General features: G+C 53.8%; 3 protein-coding genes across 17 annotated transcripts in view; 2 read left to right on the forward strand and 1 right to left on the reverse strand.

The window, feature by feature from the left end:
* Window positions 1-1,470, forward strand: part of HNRNPUL1 (heterogeneous nuclear ribonucleoprotein U like 1) — a 44,979-nt gene extending 43,509 nt beyond the window's left edge. For 12 of the 13 annotated variants that reach the window (XM_009435615.5, XM_009435618.4, XM_063800250.1 and 9 more), the window contains exon 15: window positions 297-1,470. In XM_009435615.5, the coding sequence (XP_009433890.1) occupies window positions 297-413 (117 nt within the window). In that variant the 3' untranslated portion in view covers window positions 414-1,470. 13 annotated transcript variants of the gene reach the window in all.
* TGFB1 (transforming growth factor beta 1) overlaps window positions 1,099-20,642 on the reverse strand; it is a 46,789-nt gene continuing 27,245 nt past the window's right edge. The window contains exon 7 of one of the 2 annotated variants that reach the window (XM_054674102.2): window positions 1,099-3,672. In XM_054674102.2, the coding sequence (XP_054530077.1) occupies window positions 3,514-3,672 (159 nt within the window). In that variant the 3' untranslated portion in view covers window positions 1,099-3,513. The remainder of the gene's footprint in view (window positions 3,673-20,642) is intronic. The other variant, XM_063801723.1, reaches the window with a different exon arrangement.
* CCDC97 (coiled-coil domain containing 97) lies at window positions 3,667-18,703 on the forward strand. 2 transcript variants are annotated; one of them, XM_016936046.4, is made up of 5 exons: window positions 3,667-4,191; window positions 10,214-10,669; window positions 13,406-13,684; window positions 14,173-14,302; window positions 16,427-18,703. In XM_016936046.4, the coding sequence occupies exons 1-5, from the start codon at window positions 4,152-4,154 to the stop codon at window positions 16,545-16,547; spliced, it is 1,026 nt and encodes a 341-aa protein (XP_016791535.1). In that variant the 5' UTR covers window positions 3,667-4,151; the 3' UTR covers window positions 16,548-18,703. The 2 variants fall into 2 exon arrangements, with proteins under 2 accessions (XP_016791535.1, XP_063657794.1); XM_063801724.1 differs by lacking the exon at window positions 3,667-4,191 and adding an exon at window positions 4,196-4,850.

Below are 20,642 nucleotides of genomic sequence, written 5' to 3' on the forward strand. Positions count from 1 at the left end.
ATCCTGCTGCAGGTTGGTGCCCAGGCCCCCATACCTGTTACTAAATCTTTTGACTATGATATCTAGCTATACCCAAAAGGCACTGGGTTGACAAGCTGAGACCTGGGCTTCAGTCCCTAACTGCCTACCTGTGTGGTGTCAGGTCTTTCCAAGGTGCCTTGATTTCTCTGTCAGGGGACCTGTGTTCAACTGTTGTCACTGCAGCTGTCTCTGCCCTAGGTGAGGGTGGGGCTGGTGGGGAGGCTAAATGTGTGGTGGATGCAGGACAACTTGGTGTTCTTGGTTTCTTTCCCCAGTATGCCCAGCAGTGGAACCAGTACTATCAGAACCAGGGCCAGTGGCCGCCATACTACGGGAACTACGACTACGGGAGCTACTCCGGGAACACACAGGGTGGCACAAGTACACAGTAGCCAGTGTGACCCAGAGGCTCCCGGAGGCCCCTGCCGGCTTCCTCCACCAGCGCCTGCCTCGGCCCCTCCTCTGCCCCCGCCAGATCCCGTGGTGCTGGGGATGGGGTCATCCCAGGGCTGCCTCCCTCCAGCCCACTGCCTCCCCTCTGAGGGGCTTCCTTCCCCTCCATAGGGCCAGGCATTTTTTTCTGGATTCAAACAGGCAACAATGACCTTTTATTTTCTGTTTGTCCCCACCTCCCCAGCCTTCCACCTCCTGTTCTTCCTACCTTCTTCCTTTTTGACTAAATAATCCCCACCTCCCTTGATCATACAGTGAGGCTACAGTGACTGAGGGGAGAATCCCCTCCTGTTCACTCTCCCAACCCTGCTCCAACCCCTCAGCTTCCCAGACCCTCATGCAGTTGGTTGTAAATTCTCCCAGGAGCTGTTTTACTGTCTACTTTTCAGGATTAAAAAAAAAATCAAAACTTAAAAAAAAAAAAGTTTAAAAAGCAAAATGGGGAGGGGGAGGAAGCAGTGACCTTTTTTTTTTGGTAATTATGCGCTTTTTTTTAATTTTTAGAATTTGTCTTTTTACTGTGGGTCGGCTGTTGATATTTCATCAAGATAAGCATTTCTTTCCTGAGTTCAGGTGACTGAGGAAGAGCCACAAAACAAAACACAACAAAACCAAACCACAGAATCATCTTTAACCCAACTTTTTATACGATGCCCCAGTTCCCCATAACTTTGCACACAAGCTTCTGTGTTCAGTTGAATTGTAACTGCTTTTTGTATTTGGAGAGAGTGACTATTGAACTTGAAACCTTTTATTCCGGGCGTCTTGGTAGTTTCTGGTGGGATTCAGTGGGTGAGAGGGAAGAAGGGGAGGTTGGGGGGCTCCTTCCCTTCAGAACTTGAAGTTTCTCCCACTGCCTCCTCTCCAGTGGTCTCCCAGGTGCCAGACCCAAAAGCTTTTCCTACAGTGATACCCTTTATTTTTACTTCCCCTTGACTCATATGTTTTAACATGATTTTAACAAACTGCACTTATTAAGAAATGTGTTTGCCCTGTTTTGTTTGGTTTCGTTTTGTTTTCTTTGAATAAATGACATGGCACCTCCTAGCAGGAAGGAAGCAGGGTTGAAACCCTGAAGTGTTACTGCAGTTGGCCGTTAATTGGGGTGGGGGCCTCTTTAAAGGGAAATTATTTACTCATTCATTAAACAACTTAACGGAGGGATTCATATGCCTGGCCCCGATTTTGGTGCTAAAAATGCACGCTTAAACAAGGGTCCCTGGTTTAAAATCCACTAGTTCATTTTTAAAGTGCTTCTCTTGTTCTCTACCTCTCACAGTCTAAAATCCCTCCAGGAGTTTTTGAGTAAAGGACATGGAACAGGCCTCTAGGTGGAGGGATGGGTGGGACTGATGGGGCAGAGACCAGGGCTGGTTTGTTCGGCATCATCACTGGGCATCCACAGACCACCTGCCTCAGGCCTGGCCTGTGTGCAGCACGGAGGACAGTTCCTGCCTGTTCTGTGTTTGGGGCTCATGGGGATTCCAGGAGCTTCATGTTTCAGCCAGTGTGTGTGAGCCACCTGCTGTGTTCTTCAGCTGTCCTGGACAGTGCTGGGGACATAGTATAGCCACGGCAGTCCTGGACCCCGTTCTCACAGAGCTCCCACTCCAGAGAGAACAAAGACCTGCCAGCACCAAGTGGTCAGCTGTGAGAGCCTGGGGTGGTGTGCAGGGAGGGCTTCCTGGAGGAGTGAGCCAGGGTAAAAGACTCCAGATTGCATCCCCATGGCCCATCTTCCCCTTCCTTAGCAACCTTATGTCTTCGTTCCCTCATACATGCTGTGTTCCTGGCTCCTTGTGAGAGACAATGCTGGGCCACAGGAGAAGCCAATTCAGCCCCAATCTTCCCTGGTGGGAGCTCAGAGCCTTGTGAAGGGGAGATGGGCAGCAAAAACAAGGGAGGGAAACTGACTAGTCTCAGAATCTCGGGTAGGGCATCAGAACGTGAGAAGGAACCAAGGTTGGTGGCTAAAAGGGACCCTAGAATGCGCCAGAGAGGAGGTGGCAGGGCCTTTAGTCTGGAAAGTCCCCTTCCCTTCATGTCCATATGCTGGGCTACAGCGCCCTCTGCTGGCCTCTCCTGGTAATGCCTAGGAATCTGGGTTGGTAAATAGGGACCTCCTTGGCTTTCTTCCACAACTCCAGACCTCAAGGGAATGCAAATGGGGAAGCTCTTCCTCTGTTCTCAGCCAGTTTTTCTCACACGTCTCATCTCCAGTCCCTTGATGCCCACTCCCTTCAGAATAAAGGAGGTCAAGCCACTTACTATGGCTTATGAGGCCCTGCATGGCCTAGCACCTGGTAACCTCGCTGGCGCCCTTTCTGCTCCCCCTTTGAATATCAAATCAGTGTTTATTTTGTTCTGAGGAGCCGTAAGTCCTTTTTGGAACCCACAAATGATGCCATGAACCACTGCATTGGAGAATACAGAGGTACATGGAATTTTGCATAAAAATTCATGAGGTTCTCAAAACCTCCACAGCCCAATCATGGCTTTCAAGTTAGAGCTCCTTTCCTATGCCCTGACCGTAGTGAAGTGCTTGCAGCAACCAGAACCGTCCGTACCTGCCATCCTCCTCAAGATTCTTCACTACCTTCCTCTTAACCCAGCTCCTACTCGTTCTTCAGGTCTTAGCTTGAGGGTACCCTCCCAGAAAGAAGGCTTCCTTGACCCTCCAGCCTGGGGTGGACAGCTCCCTCAGCCCTCTGGATCCATCAAAGCCCTGGCCACTGAGTGACATGTCTGTCTACTCTGCTGGTAACACCTAAATAGAGCCCCACCCATCCCATAGGGAAATAAGGACCACAGTTGTCTTGTTTCACATCTGTAGATTTCCTCCAGGTCCTGGGAACACAGAATGGGAAGTTCTATCTCACTATTCATCTCATGCCAGCCAGAGACAGGGTATGATGACGGAAGTAAGCCAGGCTGGTGGCTCACGCGCGTAATCCCAGCATTTTGAGAGGCTGAAGCGGGAGGATTGCTTGAGGCCAGGAGTTGGAGACTAGCCTGGGCAACAAAGTGGGACCCCTGGCTCTACAAAAAAATTTTAAAAATTCGCCGGGCGCGGTTGTGCGCGCCTGTAGTCCCAAGTACTCCAAAGGCTGAGGCAGGAGGATCACTTGAGCACAGGAATGTGAGGTTACTTGAAGTGTGATCGCGCCACTGCATTCGTCTGGGCGACAAAGCGAGACCCTGTCTCAAAAAAAAAAAAAAGAGTCAAGGCTTAGTAATATTCCTGAATTCCTGAAGGAGTTAAGAAAGGAAAAGGACAAGCGGGGGTCTAAACGAGAGCACGAACCCTCAGCGTATGACGGCTCCAGGCTCCGGGGGAAAGTCCTTTAGCCATCCATCCCAAAATTAAGCACGCTGGGAGCTGGAGTCACAGCAGTGATAAAACGAACAATGATTCTGGTTCCTACTGACTGACAGGAGAGGTTTAAGGGTCTCTCACTCTCCGGGGAGCCCCTTTCCTTCCTGGCTGCGGAGGGCGGAGCCCGAGAGAGGCACGCACGCGCAATGCAACGTCTGCCTTAGGCCCGGAACTTCGGTGCCTGGGCGCAGCGGTGCACCCGGACCCGGAACATTCTCAGGCGAAAGTGTCTCTTGCGTGCGTGGGCCGGAGGTTAGTGTGCGGGGCCCGCCGGGCGGTTGAAAAGTCCGAGAGAATCAGGATGGAGGCCGTGACGACGGCGGCGAAGGAACCCGATAAGGGTGAGATCTTGGTCACGCGCAGGCGGCGGGTGGGTGCGGTTGCGGTGTCTCTAGGAAATGATTCCCCCAGGAACGCGAAGTAGGACTCGTTTTAGGGGGACACCCGCCCCCCTCAGCTTTACCGGTCCTCTTCACTACTTTGCCCAGATTATTCCCTCCCTTGTCGCGGGCTGACCTTCTTTTCCTCCATTCCTTCCCCCCGAAATTAACCTCTTCCCAGTTCCAGACCAATCCTTTCCATGTCTCTAATTCATTTCCTTACCAGGCTAACTCTCAAATTAACAGAAACCTTTCTGCCCCGGCCTAATTCCTGCATTGCCTCAGACCAGCCCTTCTCAAATTACCTCCTTCCCTGTACCAAGCTGAGCCTTCCCTTGCTCTCTAGACGAATCCTCCTACCTTTCCAGGCTAAACTTCTACCTGCCTCATGCAAACTTATCCCAATCTAACGATTCCTTCATTTCATTGTAACTCCCGTTTCCCCCAAAGTCCGAAATCCAGCCAGGCTCCTTTCAAAGTCCTTACTCAATTTCTGTGCTTTCCCACAACCTTCAAAGTAATCCGACGTCGGGTGAGGTGTGATTGGAAGCGTGGCTCCAACACCACTGGCCAAGAATTGGTAATTGTGGAAGCCAGATGGAGATGATTGGTATATGGAGGTAGGGGGAGAGTTGTCGTTGTACTTTCTACTTTTGTGTATGTTTGAAATTTTCTAAAAATAAAAAATTTAACCTAAAAAAAGTCTTAAGGCCGGGTGCAGTGGCTCCCACTTGTAATCCCAACACTTTGGGAGGCCAAGGCAGGAGAGTTGCTTGAGCCCAAGAGTTTGAGACCAGCCTGGGCAAGAGAGAGAAACCTGATCTCTATAAACATTTAAAAATTAGCCAGCCCTGGTGGCTAGGGAGTAGCTAGGACAAGCTACTCAGGAGACTAAGGTGGGAGTGTCACTCGAATCCTTTGAGATTGCAGTGACCTAAGATTATTACTCCACTGCACTCCAGCCTCTGCAGCAGAGTGAGACTTGAGCCCAGGAGTTTGAGACCAGCACTGGCAACATAGCCAGACCCCATCTCTACAAAAAATTTAAAAATTAAGGCCGGGCCCGGTGGCTTACACCTGTAATCGCAGCACTTTGGAAGGCGGAGGCAGGAAGATCACCTCAGGTCAGGAGTTGGAGACCAGCCTAGCCAACATAGCGAAACCCCGTCTCTACTAAAAATGAGAAATATTAGCCAGGCGTCGTGGTGTGGGCCTGTAATCCCAGCTACTCGGGAGGCTGAGGCACCAACTGGAATCACTTGAACCCGGGAGGCGGAGGTTGCAGTGAGCAGAGATCGCACCACTGTACTCCAGTCTGGGTAACAGAGCAAAACTCTGTCCCCCCCAAAAAAAATTAGCCAGGTTTGATGGTGCATTCCTGTGGTCCCGGCTACTCAGGAGTCTGAGGCGGGAGGATCACTTGAGCCCAGGAGGTCGAAGCTGCAGTGAGCTGTGTTTGCACTATTGCATTCCAGTCTGAGCAACAGAGCAAGACCCTGTTTCAAAAAAAAGAAAAAAAAAATTTGTCTCTTGGCCCCATCTATCTCCTTCAGAGAGTCATGTATACTTGGTCTCCATTTCCTCGTCTCCTGCTCACGACTCTCTGACTTTTCTCCTAAGAAACTGCTCTGATTAGGGTCTGCACTGACTTCCCCCATGTTGTTCAATTCAGTCCCCCCATTCAGGTTTTTGTTTGTTTGTTTTTTGAGAGTCTCACTCTGTTGCCCAGGCTGGAGTGCAGTGGCATGATCTCAGCTCACTGCAACCTCCACCTCCCAGGTTCAAGTGATTCCCGTGCCTCAGCCTCCCAAGTAGCTGGGATCACAGGTGCCCGCCACTATGCCTGTCTAATTTTGTATATTTTTAGTAGAGATGGGGTTTCACCATGTTGGCCAGGCTGGCCTCGAACTTCTGACCTCAAGAGATCCTCCTGCCTCAGCCTCCCATAGTGCTGGGATTACAGGTGTGAGCCACCACACTTGGCCCATTCAGGTTTTTTTTCTTACTAGACTGGACTAGAATTAAATGCTGTTGACCCTTCCATCCTTTTTGCATGTTTTCCTTTGGCTTCAGCGACACCACAGTGCCTGATTTCCTGCCTGTCTCTCAGGCTGCTCCTTCTCAGCCTGACTTTGTTTCCCAGGGGTGCTGTAACAAAGTACTACAAACTGCATGGCTTCAAACAACAGAACTTTATTCTCTCATAGTTCTCAAGGCCAGAAGGCTGAAGTCAGTGTTGCCGAACTGAAATCCAGGTGTCTGCAGGGTTGTGCTTCCCCACAGGCTCTGGGAGAAAACCCATTTCTTGCCTCTTCCAGCCAGTGGTGGTTTCTGGAATTCCTTGGCATGTGGCTACATCACTCCAATCTCTGCTTCCCCTTTTGACATTGCCTTCTTTTTTTTTAAGACGGAGTCTCGCTCTGTTGACCAGGCTGGAGTACGTGATCTCGGTTCACTGCAACCTCTGCCTCCGGAGTTCAAACAATTCTCCTACCTCAGCCTCCTGAGTACCTGGGACTACAGGAGCGCGCCACCACACCCGGCTAATTTTTTGTATTTTTGGTAGAGCGCCATGTTGGCCAAGCTGGTCTTGAGCTCCTGACCTCAAGTGATTCACTCACCTTGGCCTCCCAAAGTGCTGGGATTACAGGGGTGAGCCATTGCAACCGGCCTCTTTTTTTTAAGATAACAGTAATGGGCTCCAGGGATGACGATGTAGCTATCTTTTGCACAGCCAGTTTTTAGCTTCAGAGGCATGTCCTCCCCGCATCTGTGCAGTGCTTTTTCCTGGACCCTCTTGTCATCCCTCTCCCACTCCCCTGTGCCCTCCCCAATCCCTACCTCTCATTTCTCTTGGCTTTGGTTCTTGTCTTGATTCTGATGACACCCACAGCTCTGTCTCCAGCCCAACATTTCTCTCCTGAGGAGTCTGGAGGCCCGTGTAGCAGCAGTCGGACTATTCCCCTGGATGCCTCCCTTACTTCCAGCACGTCAGCCCCGTGGCTCCTCCACTCAGCCTCCTGACATCTTTCTGATTCGCTCACTCATGATCCTGTTCCTTCCTCCACAGCCCCTGCCCTTGTCCAGCTCAGTCTTCAGCTGCATCAGTGATTTAAATCCTCCCTGATACACACAACACATGTATGTCACCTGTGACTTCTTTCCTCCCCAACCCAGCCACACTGCTTAAAGTTGTCTCTATATTCTGTTTTCACGTATTTCCTGCTTGCCGCAGGCTTGCTCCCTCCACTCTTGGGAAACAAGTCTCACCAAGGTTTGCCCAGCGCTCCGCTTTCCTGTTTTCTTTCCATTTTTTTGAGACAGAGTCTTCACTCTGTCACCCAGGCTGGAGTGCAATGGCTGATCTCGGCTCACTGCAACCTCTGCCTCATGGGTTCAAGCGATTCTTGTGCCTCTGCCTCCTGAGTAGCAGGGATTACAGGTGCCCACCACCATGCCCAGCTGATTTTTGTATTTTTAATAGAGAGAGGGTTTCACCATGTTGGCCAGGCTGGTCTCGAATTTGTGGCCTCAAGTGATCTGCCCACCTCGGCCTCCCAAAGTGCTGGATTACAGGCATGAGCCATGGTGCCCAGCCAGCTTTCCTGTTTTCTTTGCCCGTATTATTGTTGATCCTGACTGTCTCCCACATCAGACTGGGTGCTCCCTGAGGGCAGGAGCTGGACTGGATTCATCCTATGGATCCTCAGCATTGCCTGACTTAGGGCCTCTCAGAGATTTAGTGTTTTCTTTTCTTTTTTTTTTTTTTTTAGAGTTTTGCTCTTGTTGCCCAGACTGGAGTGCAATGGCACGATCTTGGCTCACCGCAACCTCTGCCTCCCAGGTTCAAGCTATTCTCCTGCCTCAGCCTCCCGAGTAGCTGGGATTACAGGCATGTGCCACAATGGCTAATTTTGTATTTTTAGTAGAGACGGGGTTTCTCCCAGTTGGTCAGGCTGGTCTTGAAATCCCGACCTCAGGTGATCCACCTGCCACAGCCTCCCAAAGTGCTGGGATTACAGGCGCGAGCCACCGCGCCCGGCCTAAGATTTAGAGTTATTAAAGAGTGGTTGGGTGAACGCATGAATGCATGAGAGAGTGAATGAATGAGTAAACAAATTAGCAAATGTATTAACGATTTAAAGAATTGAGTGGATCAATAAGTCAGGCCTCAGGGCCTTTGCAGTAGTTGTTGCCTCTGCCTGGAATTCTCTTTTCCAAGAGACCTCATGGCTTAATCCCTCACCACCTGAGGTCTCTAATCAAATGTCACTTTTTTGGCAAAGCCTTCTCTGAGCCTTCCATTTAAAATTGCAGCCTTGGCCAGGCATGGTGGTTTACACTGTAATCTCAGCAGTTTGGAAGCCTGAGGCAGGAGGATCACTTGAGGCCAGGAGTTCAAGACCAGCCTGGGCAACACAGCAAGACCCTGTCTCTACCAAAAAAAATTAAAATTAGGCCGGGTCCAGTGGTACACGCCTGTAATTCCAGCACTTTGGAAGATCGAGGTGGGAGGACTGCCTGAGCTCAAGAGATTGAGACCACCCTGGGCAACCTAGTGAGACCTTGTCTTTACTGAAACTTTTTTTTTTTTTTAATTTAAAGATTGGCAGGGTGCAGGCCGGGCGCAGTGGCTCACGCCTGTAATCCTAGCACTTTGGGAGGCCGAGGCGGGTGGATCACGAGGTCAGGAGTTCGAGACCAGCACGGCCAAGATGGTGAAACCCTGTCTGTACTAAAAATACAAAAATTAGCCGGGCATGGTGGCAGGCACCTGTAATCCCAGCTGCTTGGGAGGCTGAGGCAGAGAATTGCTTGAACCTGAGGCGGAGGTTGCAGTGAATCAAGATTGCTCCACTGCACTCCAGCCTGGGCGAAAGAGCGAGACTCCGTCTCAAAAAAAAAAAAAAAAAAAGATTGGCAGGGTGCAGTGGCACACACCTGTAATCCCAGCACTTTGGGAGGCCGAAGGGGAGTGGATCACCTGAGGTCAGGAGTTGGAGACCAGCCAAGCCAACATAGCGAAACCCTGTCTCTACTAAAAATACAAAAATTAGCCAGGCATTTGGCTTGTACCTGTAATCCCAGCTAGTTGGGAGGCTGAGGCACCAACCACAATAACTTGAACCCAGGAGGCGGCAGTTGCAGTGGGCAGATCTCACGCCATTGCACTCCAGCCTGGGCAACAAGAGCAAAACTCCATCTCAAAAAAAAAAAAAAGAAAAAAAAAAATTTAAAGATTAACTGAGTATGGTTGTGCATGCCTGTAGTCCTGGCTGCTCAGGAGGCTGAGGTGGGAGGATTGCTTGAGCCCAGGAGTTCAGGGTTACAGTGAACCATGGTTGTGCCATTGCACTCCAGCCTGGCAATGGAGCAAGGCCTTATCTCTTAAAAAATAAAAATAAAAATAGGCCAGTCACAGTGGCTTACACCTTTAATGCCCAGCACTTTGGGAGGCCAAGGCAGGAGGATTGCTGGAGCCCTGGAGTTCGAGACCAGCCTGAGTAACATGTCAATACCCTGTCTCTACAAAAAATTTAAAAATTACACAGGCATGGTGGTATATGCCTGTGGTCCTAGCTACACGGGAGGCTGAGATGGGAGGATCGCTCAAGCCCAGGCGGTCAAGGCTGCACTGAGCTGTGATTGCGCCCTGCACTCCAGCCTGGGTGACAGAGCAAGACCCTGTCTCGAAAATAAAATAAAATTGCAGCCTCCTCCACCTCTTCCCTCCTCCTTCCCTGTTTATTTTTCCGCATAACTCCAGGAAACACCTAACACATTATGTTTTCGGTAATTATGTTGCTAATTGTTTGTGTCCCCTACTGAAATGTCAACTTTTGCTCACTGTGGTTTCTCTAGTGCCCAGAACAGTGCCCAGAATATAGTCAGTGCCCAGTAAATGTGAGCTGAGTGAGTGACTAAGCCCCCAGTCCCTTCCCACACTCCCATCTCTGAACTAACCAATCTCTCCTTTCCTCAGGCTGCACAGAGCCTGGACCTGGGCACTGGGGTGAGCTGAGCCGGACACCAGTCCCATCTAAACCCGAGGACAAAGTGGAAGCAGCTGAGGCAACACCAGTGGCCCTGGACAGTGACACCTCCGGGGCTGAAAATGCAGCAGTGAGTGCTATGCTGCATGCTGTAGCCGCCAGCCACCTGCCTGTTTGCAGCCAGCAGCAGGGTGAACCCGACTTGACAGAGCATGAGAAAGTGGCCATCCTGGCCCAGCTGTACCACGAGAAGCCACTGGTGTTCCTGGAGCGCTTCCGCACAGGCCTCCGTGAGGAGCATCTGGCCTGCTTTGGCCACGTGCGTGGCGACCACCGTGCAGACTTCTACTGTGCTGAGGTGGCCCGGCAGGGCACTGCCCGGCCCCGCACCCTGCGTACCCGCCTGCGTAACCGGCGCTATGCTGCCCTGCGAGAGCTGATCCAAGGTGTGGGGGCCAGATGGGTGACAGTGGGCACATATGGGGAGGGAGGGGAGACTGAGGCAGAGGGAATTAGAGAAAAGAATACAAGAGCAGAAACAGAGACAGAGATCCTGGGAGAGAAGTTCTGAGACAGAGACAGGGACACAGGAAGAGACTGAGACAGAAATGTAAAGTAAGGGGGAGAGATAGACAGGGGTCCAGGGAAGAGAATGGGACAGACAATGAGAATAGATCAAAATTTAGTAGATGTCAGAAGTGGCATTTCAGATTGGTAGGCTGAGGACACAGTACACTGTGCTGTGATAATTGGTCATACCTAAGGAACAAAACATGAGATCCCTACCTCATACCATATACAGAGGCATCAGGGGAAACCAAAAGGAGTATGTACATGACCTTGGGGACACAGAAGCCTTCTGAACAAGACACACTATGAAAACCATGAAGGAAAAAAAAGATAGCTTTTTGACCGTGACATAATTAAAAGCATCCTTGTGACCACAACACCAGAACCAAAGTTAAAAGATGAGAGTGAATAAAGCAGAGTGAGTTAAGTTGCCGTTAGGGAGAAGGCACAAGTTATAGAGAGGTTCACAGAGAAAGAGAGAGAGGCTGGGCATGATGGCTTATGCCTGTAATCCCAGCACTTTGGGAGGTCAAGGTGGGTAGATTACTTGAGCTCATGAGTTCAAGACCAGCCTGGGCAACATGGCGAAATGCTGTCTCTACAAAAAATACAAAAATTAGCTGGGTGTGGTGGCGCCCTAGCTACTCAGAAGGCTGAGGTGGGAGAATTGCTTGAGCCTGGGAGGTGGAAGTTGCGTGAGCTGAGATCCCACCACTAAGCTCTAGCCTGGGCGATAAAGCCAGATCTTGTCTCAAAAAAAAAAAAAAAAAAAAAAAAAGAAACACAGATGTGGAAATGAGGATGAAAACAGAAGGAAGATGGGCCGGGCACAGTCACTCAAGCCTGTGATCCCAGCACTTTGGGAGGGCGAGGTTGGGGTGGACCTGAGGTCAGGAGTTCCAGAGCAGCCTGGCCAACATGGTGAAACCCCATCTCTACTAAAAATACAAAAAAATTAGCCACATGTGGTGGCAGGCAACTGTAATCTCAGTTACTTGGGAGGCTGAGGGAGGAGAATTACATGAATCTGGGAGGTGGAGGTTGCCAAAAAAAAAAAAAGATGAATGAGGTGGGGGTAGGTGACAGAAACTGAAAAAAGCAGGAAAGATAGAAAGATGGAGATAAAGGAAGAGATGGAGAGAGATCCAGAGCCGGGGTGGGTGATAATCCAAGTTGGGGAGAAGGAGGGATAGAAACTGAATCTGCTAGAGGCTGGGCACAGTGGCTCAGACCTGTAATCCCAGCACTTTGGGAGGCCGAGGCAGGCAAATCACTTGAGATAAGGAGTTCAAGACCAGCCTGGCCAACATGGTGAAACCCCGGCTCTACTAAAAATACAAAAAAAATTAGCCAGGCACTGTGGCAGGTGCCTATAATCCCAGCTACTCAGGAGGCTGAGGCAGGAGAATCACTTGAACCCGGGAGGCGGAGGTTGCAGTTAGAGTTAATCGAGATCACACCACTATAGCCTGGGCAACAGAGCGAGACTCCATCTCAAAAAACTGAGTCTGCTAGAGGATGCCACAAACAGCTGGGGGTAAGATTGCTGGCAGGAGTGGGGAAGCTGAGCAGGACAGGGACAGTCACAGCCTATGGTGCTGCAGAGGCCAGGAGTCCGAGCAGTTTCTTTGCCCTGGACTCTGAAGACAGGGCTAGGACCAGTGGAGGGGAGGGACCAGGGCAGGTTTAACTGTTATTTGAGGGACAGAGTCGCTCATGCAGAAACAGGCAGCCAGGGGTGATGCAGGGAACTCAGGTTTTGGGGTAGTGGGGAAGCCAGGCCCACCTGAGGGGTTGCTGCATAGAGGAGCACTCGAGAGAGGATGGATCTAGGGCCTTCCACCACCAGGAGGCTTTCCCAGGGATACACGGGCAGATGCCCCACCTGACCTGATCCCTTGCACACACTTGCCAAATCCACGTGGATGTACACACATACATGCCCCACAGTGAAGGCGTGTCCACTGCCAGCCAGACTAGGGCCCCACAAACAGGCACACAACCTAGAGACACACAACCTCTGCTGCATTGTCCTGCATGCTGACACCCAGACAGACAGGTGTCCGTGGGCATATGCTGGGCCTCACAGGACATGTGTGTGTACATAGGCCACGCACACGTCCATGGGCAGGAGCTTGTGCATCGTGCCTGGACACAGTTGTACACGAGCTCCAGACCGTCAGAGCCTCAGAGGCCAGGATGTAGCCAGGTCTGCCCATGCACACACATGTTTGGATGCATGAATACATGAATACACAGGAAGATAGAGGCCGGGCCACATACACACTCAGGTGCCTGCACGAGTAATCACATGCACGTGACCTCAGGTGCCTGCATGAGTGCTTGCGCACACAGCCTCAGGCACCTGCATGAGTATTCACGCGCACGCCTCAGGCGCCTGCATGAGTACTCACACGCACGCCTCAGGCGCCTGCATGAGTACTCACGCGCACCTCAGGTGCCTGCATGTTTTCCTGTGTTTTTGAATGTGTGCATACACACACTTGGACTGTGTACGCACATCATCCCACAAGCATGATCACACACATACCCACATGGACACATCTGCTCAGTCGCTCACCCCATGCCCACCCTGTCTCTTCTCTGTGCAGGGGGCGAGTACTTCAGTGATGAGCAGATGCGGTTCCGGGCCCCCCTGCTATATGAGCAGTACATCGGGCAGTACCTCACCCAGGAGGAGCTCAGTGCCCGCACCCCAACCCACCAGCCCCCCAAGCCCGGGTCCCCCGGGAGACCTGCTTGCCCGCTCTCCAACTTGCTGCTCCAGTCCTACGAGGAGCGGGAGCTACAGCAGCGTCTGCTCCAACAGCAGGAGGAGGAGGAGGCCTGCTTGGAGGAAGAGGAGGAGGAGGAGGACAGTGATGAGGAAGGTGAGGGCCAGTAGCAGGGAGACCCCAGATTCCAGACACCCCAGCCCCAGGCCTGTCTGTCTCCACTTCATGGCAGCAGGCTGGGCCCCCAACCTGCAAAAGCCGACATTGCGTCCCTCCCCTGCCCGGCCTGACTCTCTGTGTATGCCCTTCCAACCGCTGCAGCATCCCCATCCCCCACTCTGAGGCACCAAATGAACCCTCGCCTCCAGGTCTGGACAGGCCGTTCCCTCCGCCAGGAATGCCTCTCCTCCCACCCTTCAGGTCTCAGATCCTGACCCGAGGATACAGTCTCCAGAGCACTATATGGTCATGTGTTTTATGCGTGTCCCTGGAGGGCAGGGACCAGGGCCATCTCTGTCACTACTGTGTTCCCAGAGCCACCCAGCGCAAGGCTGGGCACAGGAGCAGCAGCTCTCTGTGGACTCTGTGCTCAGTGCCTGCCCGAGTGCACCCGCATTCACACCCCCTCTCCTCTCCCTCTGCAGACCAGAGGTCAGGCAAGGACTCGGAGGCCTGGGTTCCCGACTCGGAGGAGAGGCTGATCCTGCGAGAGGAGTTCACCAGCCGCATGCACCAGCGCTTCCTAGATGGCAAGGACGGGGACTTTGACTACAGGTGCTCCTGTGCCCCCACCTCCCCATTCCCCAGCCCAGCATCCCACGGCCTTTGGTCACATGCAGAGCCCTTACCAAGCTGTGGGGGTCTCCCTTTGTGGAGCTACAAGGCCCCAAAACAGTTCCAGGATGTGGGGTTGAACAGCCAAAGGAAGAGGCTGGGTGACCTTGGACTAGCCTTGTCCATCTCAGACCCTCAGTCTCCTCACCTCTAAGGCAGGGGGTGGACAGGGATGACATATAGCTCAGTATCAATGAAACCCTGAAACACTTCCCTCCTGGCAATGGCAGAGGCTACTACCCCAAGCCCCCCAAGTCTCCCTAGGAAGCCCAACCTCTTCCGCTTCACCTTGGACCTCCTCATGCTGCAGGAAGTAACCCCTGGCAAAGTTCATGCCCGGCATGGAGGGGCCTGCACTGGCTGCCCCCACAGTTACAGTTGTTCATTTCTCCAGTAGCACCCCAGGGCTGAGACACGTGGGCCACCTGCTTTGGAAAAGGACCCAGGAGAGTGATGTGTCAGTCAAAGATTGGTTTTGTCATTTAAGGTAGCTTTGCCTTGTGGTCCCAAACACTGGGCCCAGCAGCAGAGGACCCTCCTTGGTTTCACATCCAGCCCCGATGACATGTGAAATGTGTGACCACACATAAGCGGACCCTACGTCCGTCCTGAGGTGGGCTCATCAGGAAAGTGGGAATTGTGATTGCCCCTGCCGTGGGGCCCAGCCATGGTCACCAGAGCCTCCTCCCATTCTGGGATCCCTGGCTCTTGAATGGAATCTGGCTGCTCCACTTCCAGCCAGGCAGGCCTGCTCAGAGCCCCAGTTCCTGCACGCAAAGTGGTGAGCAGAGGGCCTGGACCATGGGGACCCTCATTCAGCAGGCATCACTGCTGTTCCCAAGCCAGGGCCCAGGAGGAAATTGGGGGTGGCAGGGACCACAGTGTGTTGCCTCGGGAGGGCAGCAGTGGCCCCGATGTGTCCCCCATCCGTGCATTCAGTTGGCATGTGCTGAGCATCTGTGATGTCCACAGGCTCTGGGGATAAGGTGGGGACCAAAACCAACGAAAGGCTTCCCTGCCTGAAAAGGGGTCCCACTCTAGTGAGGAAGACCTAGGATTTTCTAGCACTTCATGGTGATGGGGCCATGAGGAAAAGTGAAGCAGTGGGAGGGGAGTGACAGGGTGGCTAGGGAAGGCCTCTCTGAGGGGCTGACAGCAAAGGCCTGCAGGAAGTGGGAGGAGCATTCCTGGCAGAGGCCATAGTAGGTGCCAGAGCCCCCAGCAGCACCGAGGGGCAGAAGGGGCTGGAGCAGTCGCAAGGGGTCGCAAGGGGGTAGGAGATCTCTGAGTGGCCAAATCAAGCTAGGCTTGGCGACCCAAGTGCGTGCTGCTAGGTTTACTTGCTGCCTTAGGGCATGGGCAGCTGTCCTGCCTGTGGTCAGCTCTGGCTAATCCCAGCCTCTATCCACTGGAGGGCAGTAGCAAGCCCCCAGTGATGACGTCAAAATGTCAAAATGCCGTGGGGGCAAAATTACCCCCAAGTGGTTCTTTGTTGAGAGCCACTGCCTGCTTGAGAATGTAAGCCCATGTGTCGCCACATTTTACAGCTTTTTAAGAAAAACTAGAGCTTTGGGGGTTTTTTTAGACAGGGTCTCCTTTGTCACCCAGGCTGGAATGTGGTAGTTTGATCATAGCTCACCGCAGCCTTGACCTCCTGGCCTGAAGTGAGCCTCCCGCCTCAGCCAACTGAGTAAGCTGGGACTACAGGTGCTCACCACCACGCCTGGCTACTTTTTCAATTTTTTTGTAGAGACAGGGTCTCCCTTTGTTGCCCAGGGCTCCAACTGCTGGGCTCAAGCCATCTTCCTGCCTTGGCCTCCCATAGTGCTGGGATTGCAGGCATGAGCCACCATGCCCAGCCCAGAGTTTTTGTGCAAACTCTGATTTGGAAAATGTTTCCTTGAGTTTTAAACCCTGAGAGTTTTAAACACCATCTCCCTTGGGAGGGTCAGCTCTGACGGCTGCCAGCACATGGCCTTTGACATCAGGGCGCCCCAGGCCTTTGACCTGGGCATCCGAGGGTCCCAGGGAGACCCAGTCCTTGACAGCCTCCTCCCCCTGCAGCACAGTAGACGACAACCCCGACTTCGACAACCTCGACATCGTGGCACGGGATGAGGAGGAGAGGTACTTTGATGAGGAAGAACCTGAGGATGCGCCCAGCCCAGAGCTGGATGGGGACTGATGGCCGCCACCCTTCCCACCGCCTGCCCCATCCCCATCCCCAACAAGGCAGCTGATTCCAGGCCTGCTCAGTGACCCTTTCTCTAGGGGGACATCAGGGCAGTGCCCCACAACTCACACACACCACCATCTCACTGGGTCTAGTCTCATCTCAGACAACCCCCACCCCCACTGTTTCTGGGGTTCCCTTTCTCATCTCTCCCACCCTGTCTCCTGCCTCTGTCTTTCTTGGTGTCTGTCTGGGCTTCTTTCTGTCTCTTTCTGTCTTTCTGTCTCTCTCCCTACCCCCGCTCCCTCTTTCCAGTGCTCTGGCTGGCTGTCTCTCCCTTTCTCCCCCTCTCTCTCTGCCTTAGGCTCTGTCTCCACCGCAGGGCCCAAGGTGAAAGTCCTCCCCTTGCCGGAGGCCAGCTGGCAGGGCCTTTCGTGGCTGGAAGTGGCCAGTTTGGTTCCGGTGCTGACCCCTAGGCCCCAGCGCAGCTGCCTCCCATGCTGTCTGTCTCCCCCTCTCTGTTTATGTCTGCGCTGTGTCTCACACTCAGAGCCTCCTTGCTTCTGTTAGGTTCCCATCTCTCCTTCTGCCTCACTCTGGGCCTCTTCTTTCTACTTGTACATTTCCACCTCTCTAGGCCTCTGCTGTCACTGTCCCTCTCTGTCTGTCTCTCAGCCTTTATCTCTGGGTTTTGATCCCCCACTCCAGGCTCTGGGCCCCTTCTTCCCCCTTCCCTCAAACCTGGCTGCTATAGGCAGCAGAACCCTGACCACTGAGTAATACAGCCCCAGGGGAGGGAGGAGACCCCAGGCAGGGAGGATGGGGGCAGCTCTCTTCTCTCCCCAGGACCCAGGCTGTGGATCACGGGGCCTGCCAGCTTGAGTGTAGAGGGAGGGGGGACTCTACCCTTCTCAGCCCCACCAGCCCCCCTCTGCCCAACCACAATTTTCCCTTCCTCCGCCTTCCTCTCCCTCTCCTGTTTACACTCCCCAAATGCGCACAGGCTGTTATCATGGGTCCTGAGTCATCCCACACACAGCCTGCCCCAGCGTCCCTGCCCCCAGCTGGCCACAGGGCCCGCCCCATGGAGCCCCCTGCCGCCCTGGGCTAATGGGAGCCAGATGGCCGCCTGGTGACTCAGCCACCGGGCCTGTGGGAACCCAGGCGTCCCGCCTTCCCATGCCCCCACACCCGGCTCCTGCTCCCCCAGCAGACACACACAGGAGGGCCTGGCCACTGTTGAGGGGGCACACAGGGCAAGGGTCACCAAGTCGGGGCCTAGGGACTCCTCATGCCTCTGAGATGGAATGGTGGTATCCTGCCGTGGCCAAGCCTGAAGGACCCTCAAAACTGCCTCCTGGAGTCCACGGTTCCTGACCTCCGAGCCTCAGCTATGCCCTCTGGGTCAACCAGAATTAGAGCCAGACAGGGAAAGTGAGAGCTGGATGGAGGCAGACAAGATGCTCAGAGCGACTATTAAAGAACGAAAGCCTCTGCTACGGAGCGCTTCTGTCCTCTGTCAGGCCTGAGCGAAGTGCCTGACACCGGGTTGGATCCTCAGATGGCCCCATGAACTAGTGAAGTGGGTCAAGGGAGGCCCGGAAAGATGTTGCTTCCTCAAGGCCACTCGGCCATCAGAGGCAGAAATGAAACAGGAACCCAGGCCTAGAATCACAAAGGTCCTAGAGACCACTTGGCTGTCTGGCCTCTCAGGTGTCAGGGCCATCCAGAGTGAGACAGCATTGGAGGGACAAGTGTGCACGCAGATGTCCTCAGACAGGAAGGTTTGAGAAGGGTCAGATGGTAGGCAGGCCTAACAAGGGCTCCGTGCTAGCCACTGTCCCGCACACAGACAGGATCAGGTCATCTTGATATGGAGATCAGTCCCCAAATCACTGAACTGTCCCAGCAGTGCTATGCGCTAGGTACTACCAATATCACTCCTCTATTTCCCAGAGGAGGAAGCAGCAGCTAGACTCCAGGACCTTGGGGTCATACCTCTCAGAAAGCCAAGAGTGCAGGATGAGAGCTGTCTGTCTCTTACCTGCCTGTATTTGTGCCCCATTTTTAAAGAGCAGAGGGCCTGGGCCACAGGAAAGGTATCAGCCCTTGGTGATAGGCACATTTTTTACCAGTCTATCATTTGGTCATTAAATTTGTTTACGATATACTTTGCTATACGTAAATTTGTTGTGTAGGTTTTTAAAAAGCGATGAGAGACACAGAAATTGAGTCAGAATTAGGGTTAGTCAGATGGTCAAGACGTGAGCATCTAGCTGACAGACAGAGGTGGAGCCGGTCCCAGGGACAGGGATTAGATGGGGAGACAGGAAGAGAGGTGGAGACAGAGTGGGGTAGGGATGACGGGAGACACACCCACTGGTCACTGCCTCTGAGACCTGGGGGTGGTGGGCCCCAGGGCGGGTGCCTCCCATCCCCCTCCCAGTTCTCCCGGGGTCGGGGTAGGCGGAAAGGCTGAGTCAGGGAGGGCGGGCCCCGCTGGGAGACAACCCCTAGGTGGGCATCCGGCCCCCACCCCCGTGTCTCCTGTCCGTCCTGGCCCTGGCCTGGCTCGCTGGCCTGGCCGCCACCCCGCCCCCCACATCTGACACCTCCATGCGTCCTGCCAAAGCAAGCTGCCTCCCTGCACTCTTCCCCCTCCAGCTCCAGTCACTCTCTCCCTGTCCCCCGTCCCTTCTCCCTGCTTCTGTGCGTTTCTTTCCAGCCCTCTGCCTTCCTCCCTCACCGCCACTGCTCTGTCTTCTCGTTCTGTCTCCACACCTCTGGCTGTCGGTGTCTCCCCGTGACTTTCCGTCTCCCCTCTCTCTCCTCCCTTGTTTTTCCCATGCCTCTCCCTCCCTCCCTCCCTCCCTCTCCTCCCCACCTTTTCCACTCCATGTCCCCAGCCATTCTCCATCTCTGTTCTCAGCTCCTGTCACCTCGTTTCCCCATCCCTTTCTCTGCTGGAGTCTCCCTCTGGGGGGCTCTGTCCTCCCCTCACTTTGCCCTTTCCCTCTCGCTGCTGTGTGTCTTGGCCCGCCCCCCGTGCCCCCCATCTCCTCTGTCTCCCACACTCTGGGAAGCCCGGCTGGGATATCCAGGTTGGAGCCTCACTGGCGGCCGCTGGAAACCCAGAATGAGGGGTCATCGCCTCTCGCCCACCCAGAAAGGGCGCAGGAGGGGGCAGCAAGGTTGCGGGGCCTGTCTGGCCAGAAGGAAATGTCTGTGCTGTGGCCTGGTCACCCCCGCCCCCAGGACCTGCTGGGCTGCTGCCGCCCCTGGCCGGGCTGAGGCCGAGTAAACACAGCAAACACAGCCGCCGGCAGCCTGGGATATTTATACCGAGGCTGGGCGTGGGTCCAGTGCCCACCACAGCCCCTGCCCTGCCCTGCCTTGCCTGGTGCCACAGCCAGCTCCGAGCCAGCGTGGCACCAGCCGGCAAGGGGGCGCGCCGCAGACACAGCCTGCGCCGGGTATGGAGGCCAACAGGCACTGGCCGCTCACGATGCAGGCGGCTTCATGGACGCACCCTGTCACCCTCCCCTGAAAACACCAGCACACAATGTGGACCCACACTCGCAGCTGCTCGCAAACACACATCCACCCCTGCTGAGAACGCGAAATCCCCTCAACGATGATGCAAAACAGACCCACACAACTCCACACACTGCATTCACCAGCCTACATGTGGGAACACAGCATGCAGACACCACCTTAGCACCTGCTCACAGCACCCACAGGCTGGGAACACCAGTCCCTGAGACGGACACACAGCCCCGAAGTACAGCCCTCCCTCACACAGACAAACACTGAGAACCACAGGAAGCATGCTGGATGCACACCACGTAGACAAACATGCTCAGAATACCAGCGACACATGCACTGATCACAGTGCAACCCAGAAACAACTCAACTCACCCGCCTCATATGTAAGAAACACACACGGCCGGGCGTGGTGGCTCATGCCTGTGTCTCAGCACTTTGGGAGGCCAAGGTGGGCGGATTACAAGGTCAGGAGTTCGAGACCAGCCTGGCCAACGTGGTGAAATCCCATCTCTACTAAAAATACAAAAATTAGACGGGCGTGGTGGTGGGTGCCTGTAATCC

The sequence above is a fragment of the Pan troglodytes genome, chromosome 20 (genome assembly GCF_028858775.2).
Source record: "Pan troglodytes isolate AG18354 chromosome 20, NHGRI_mPanTro3-v2.0_pri, whole genome shotgun sequence".
In the NCBI taxonomy this organism is placed as follows: Eukaryota; Metazoa; Chordata; class Mammalia; order Primates; family Hominidae; genus Pan; species Pan troglodytes.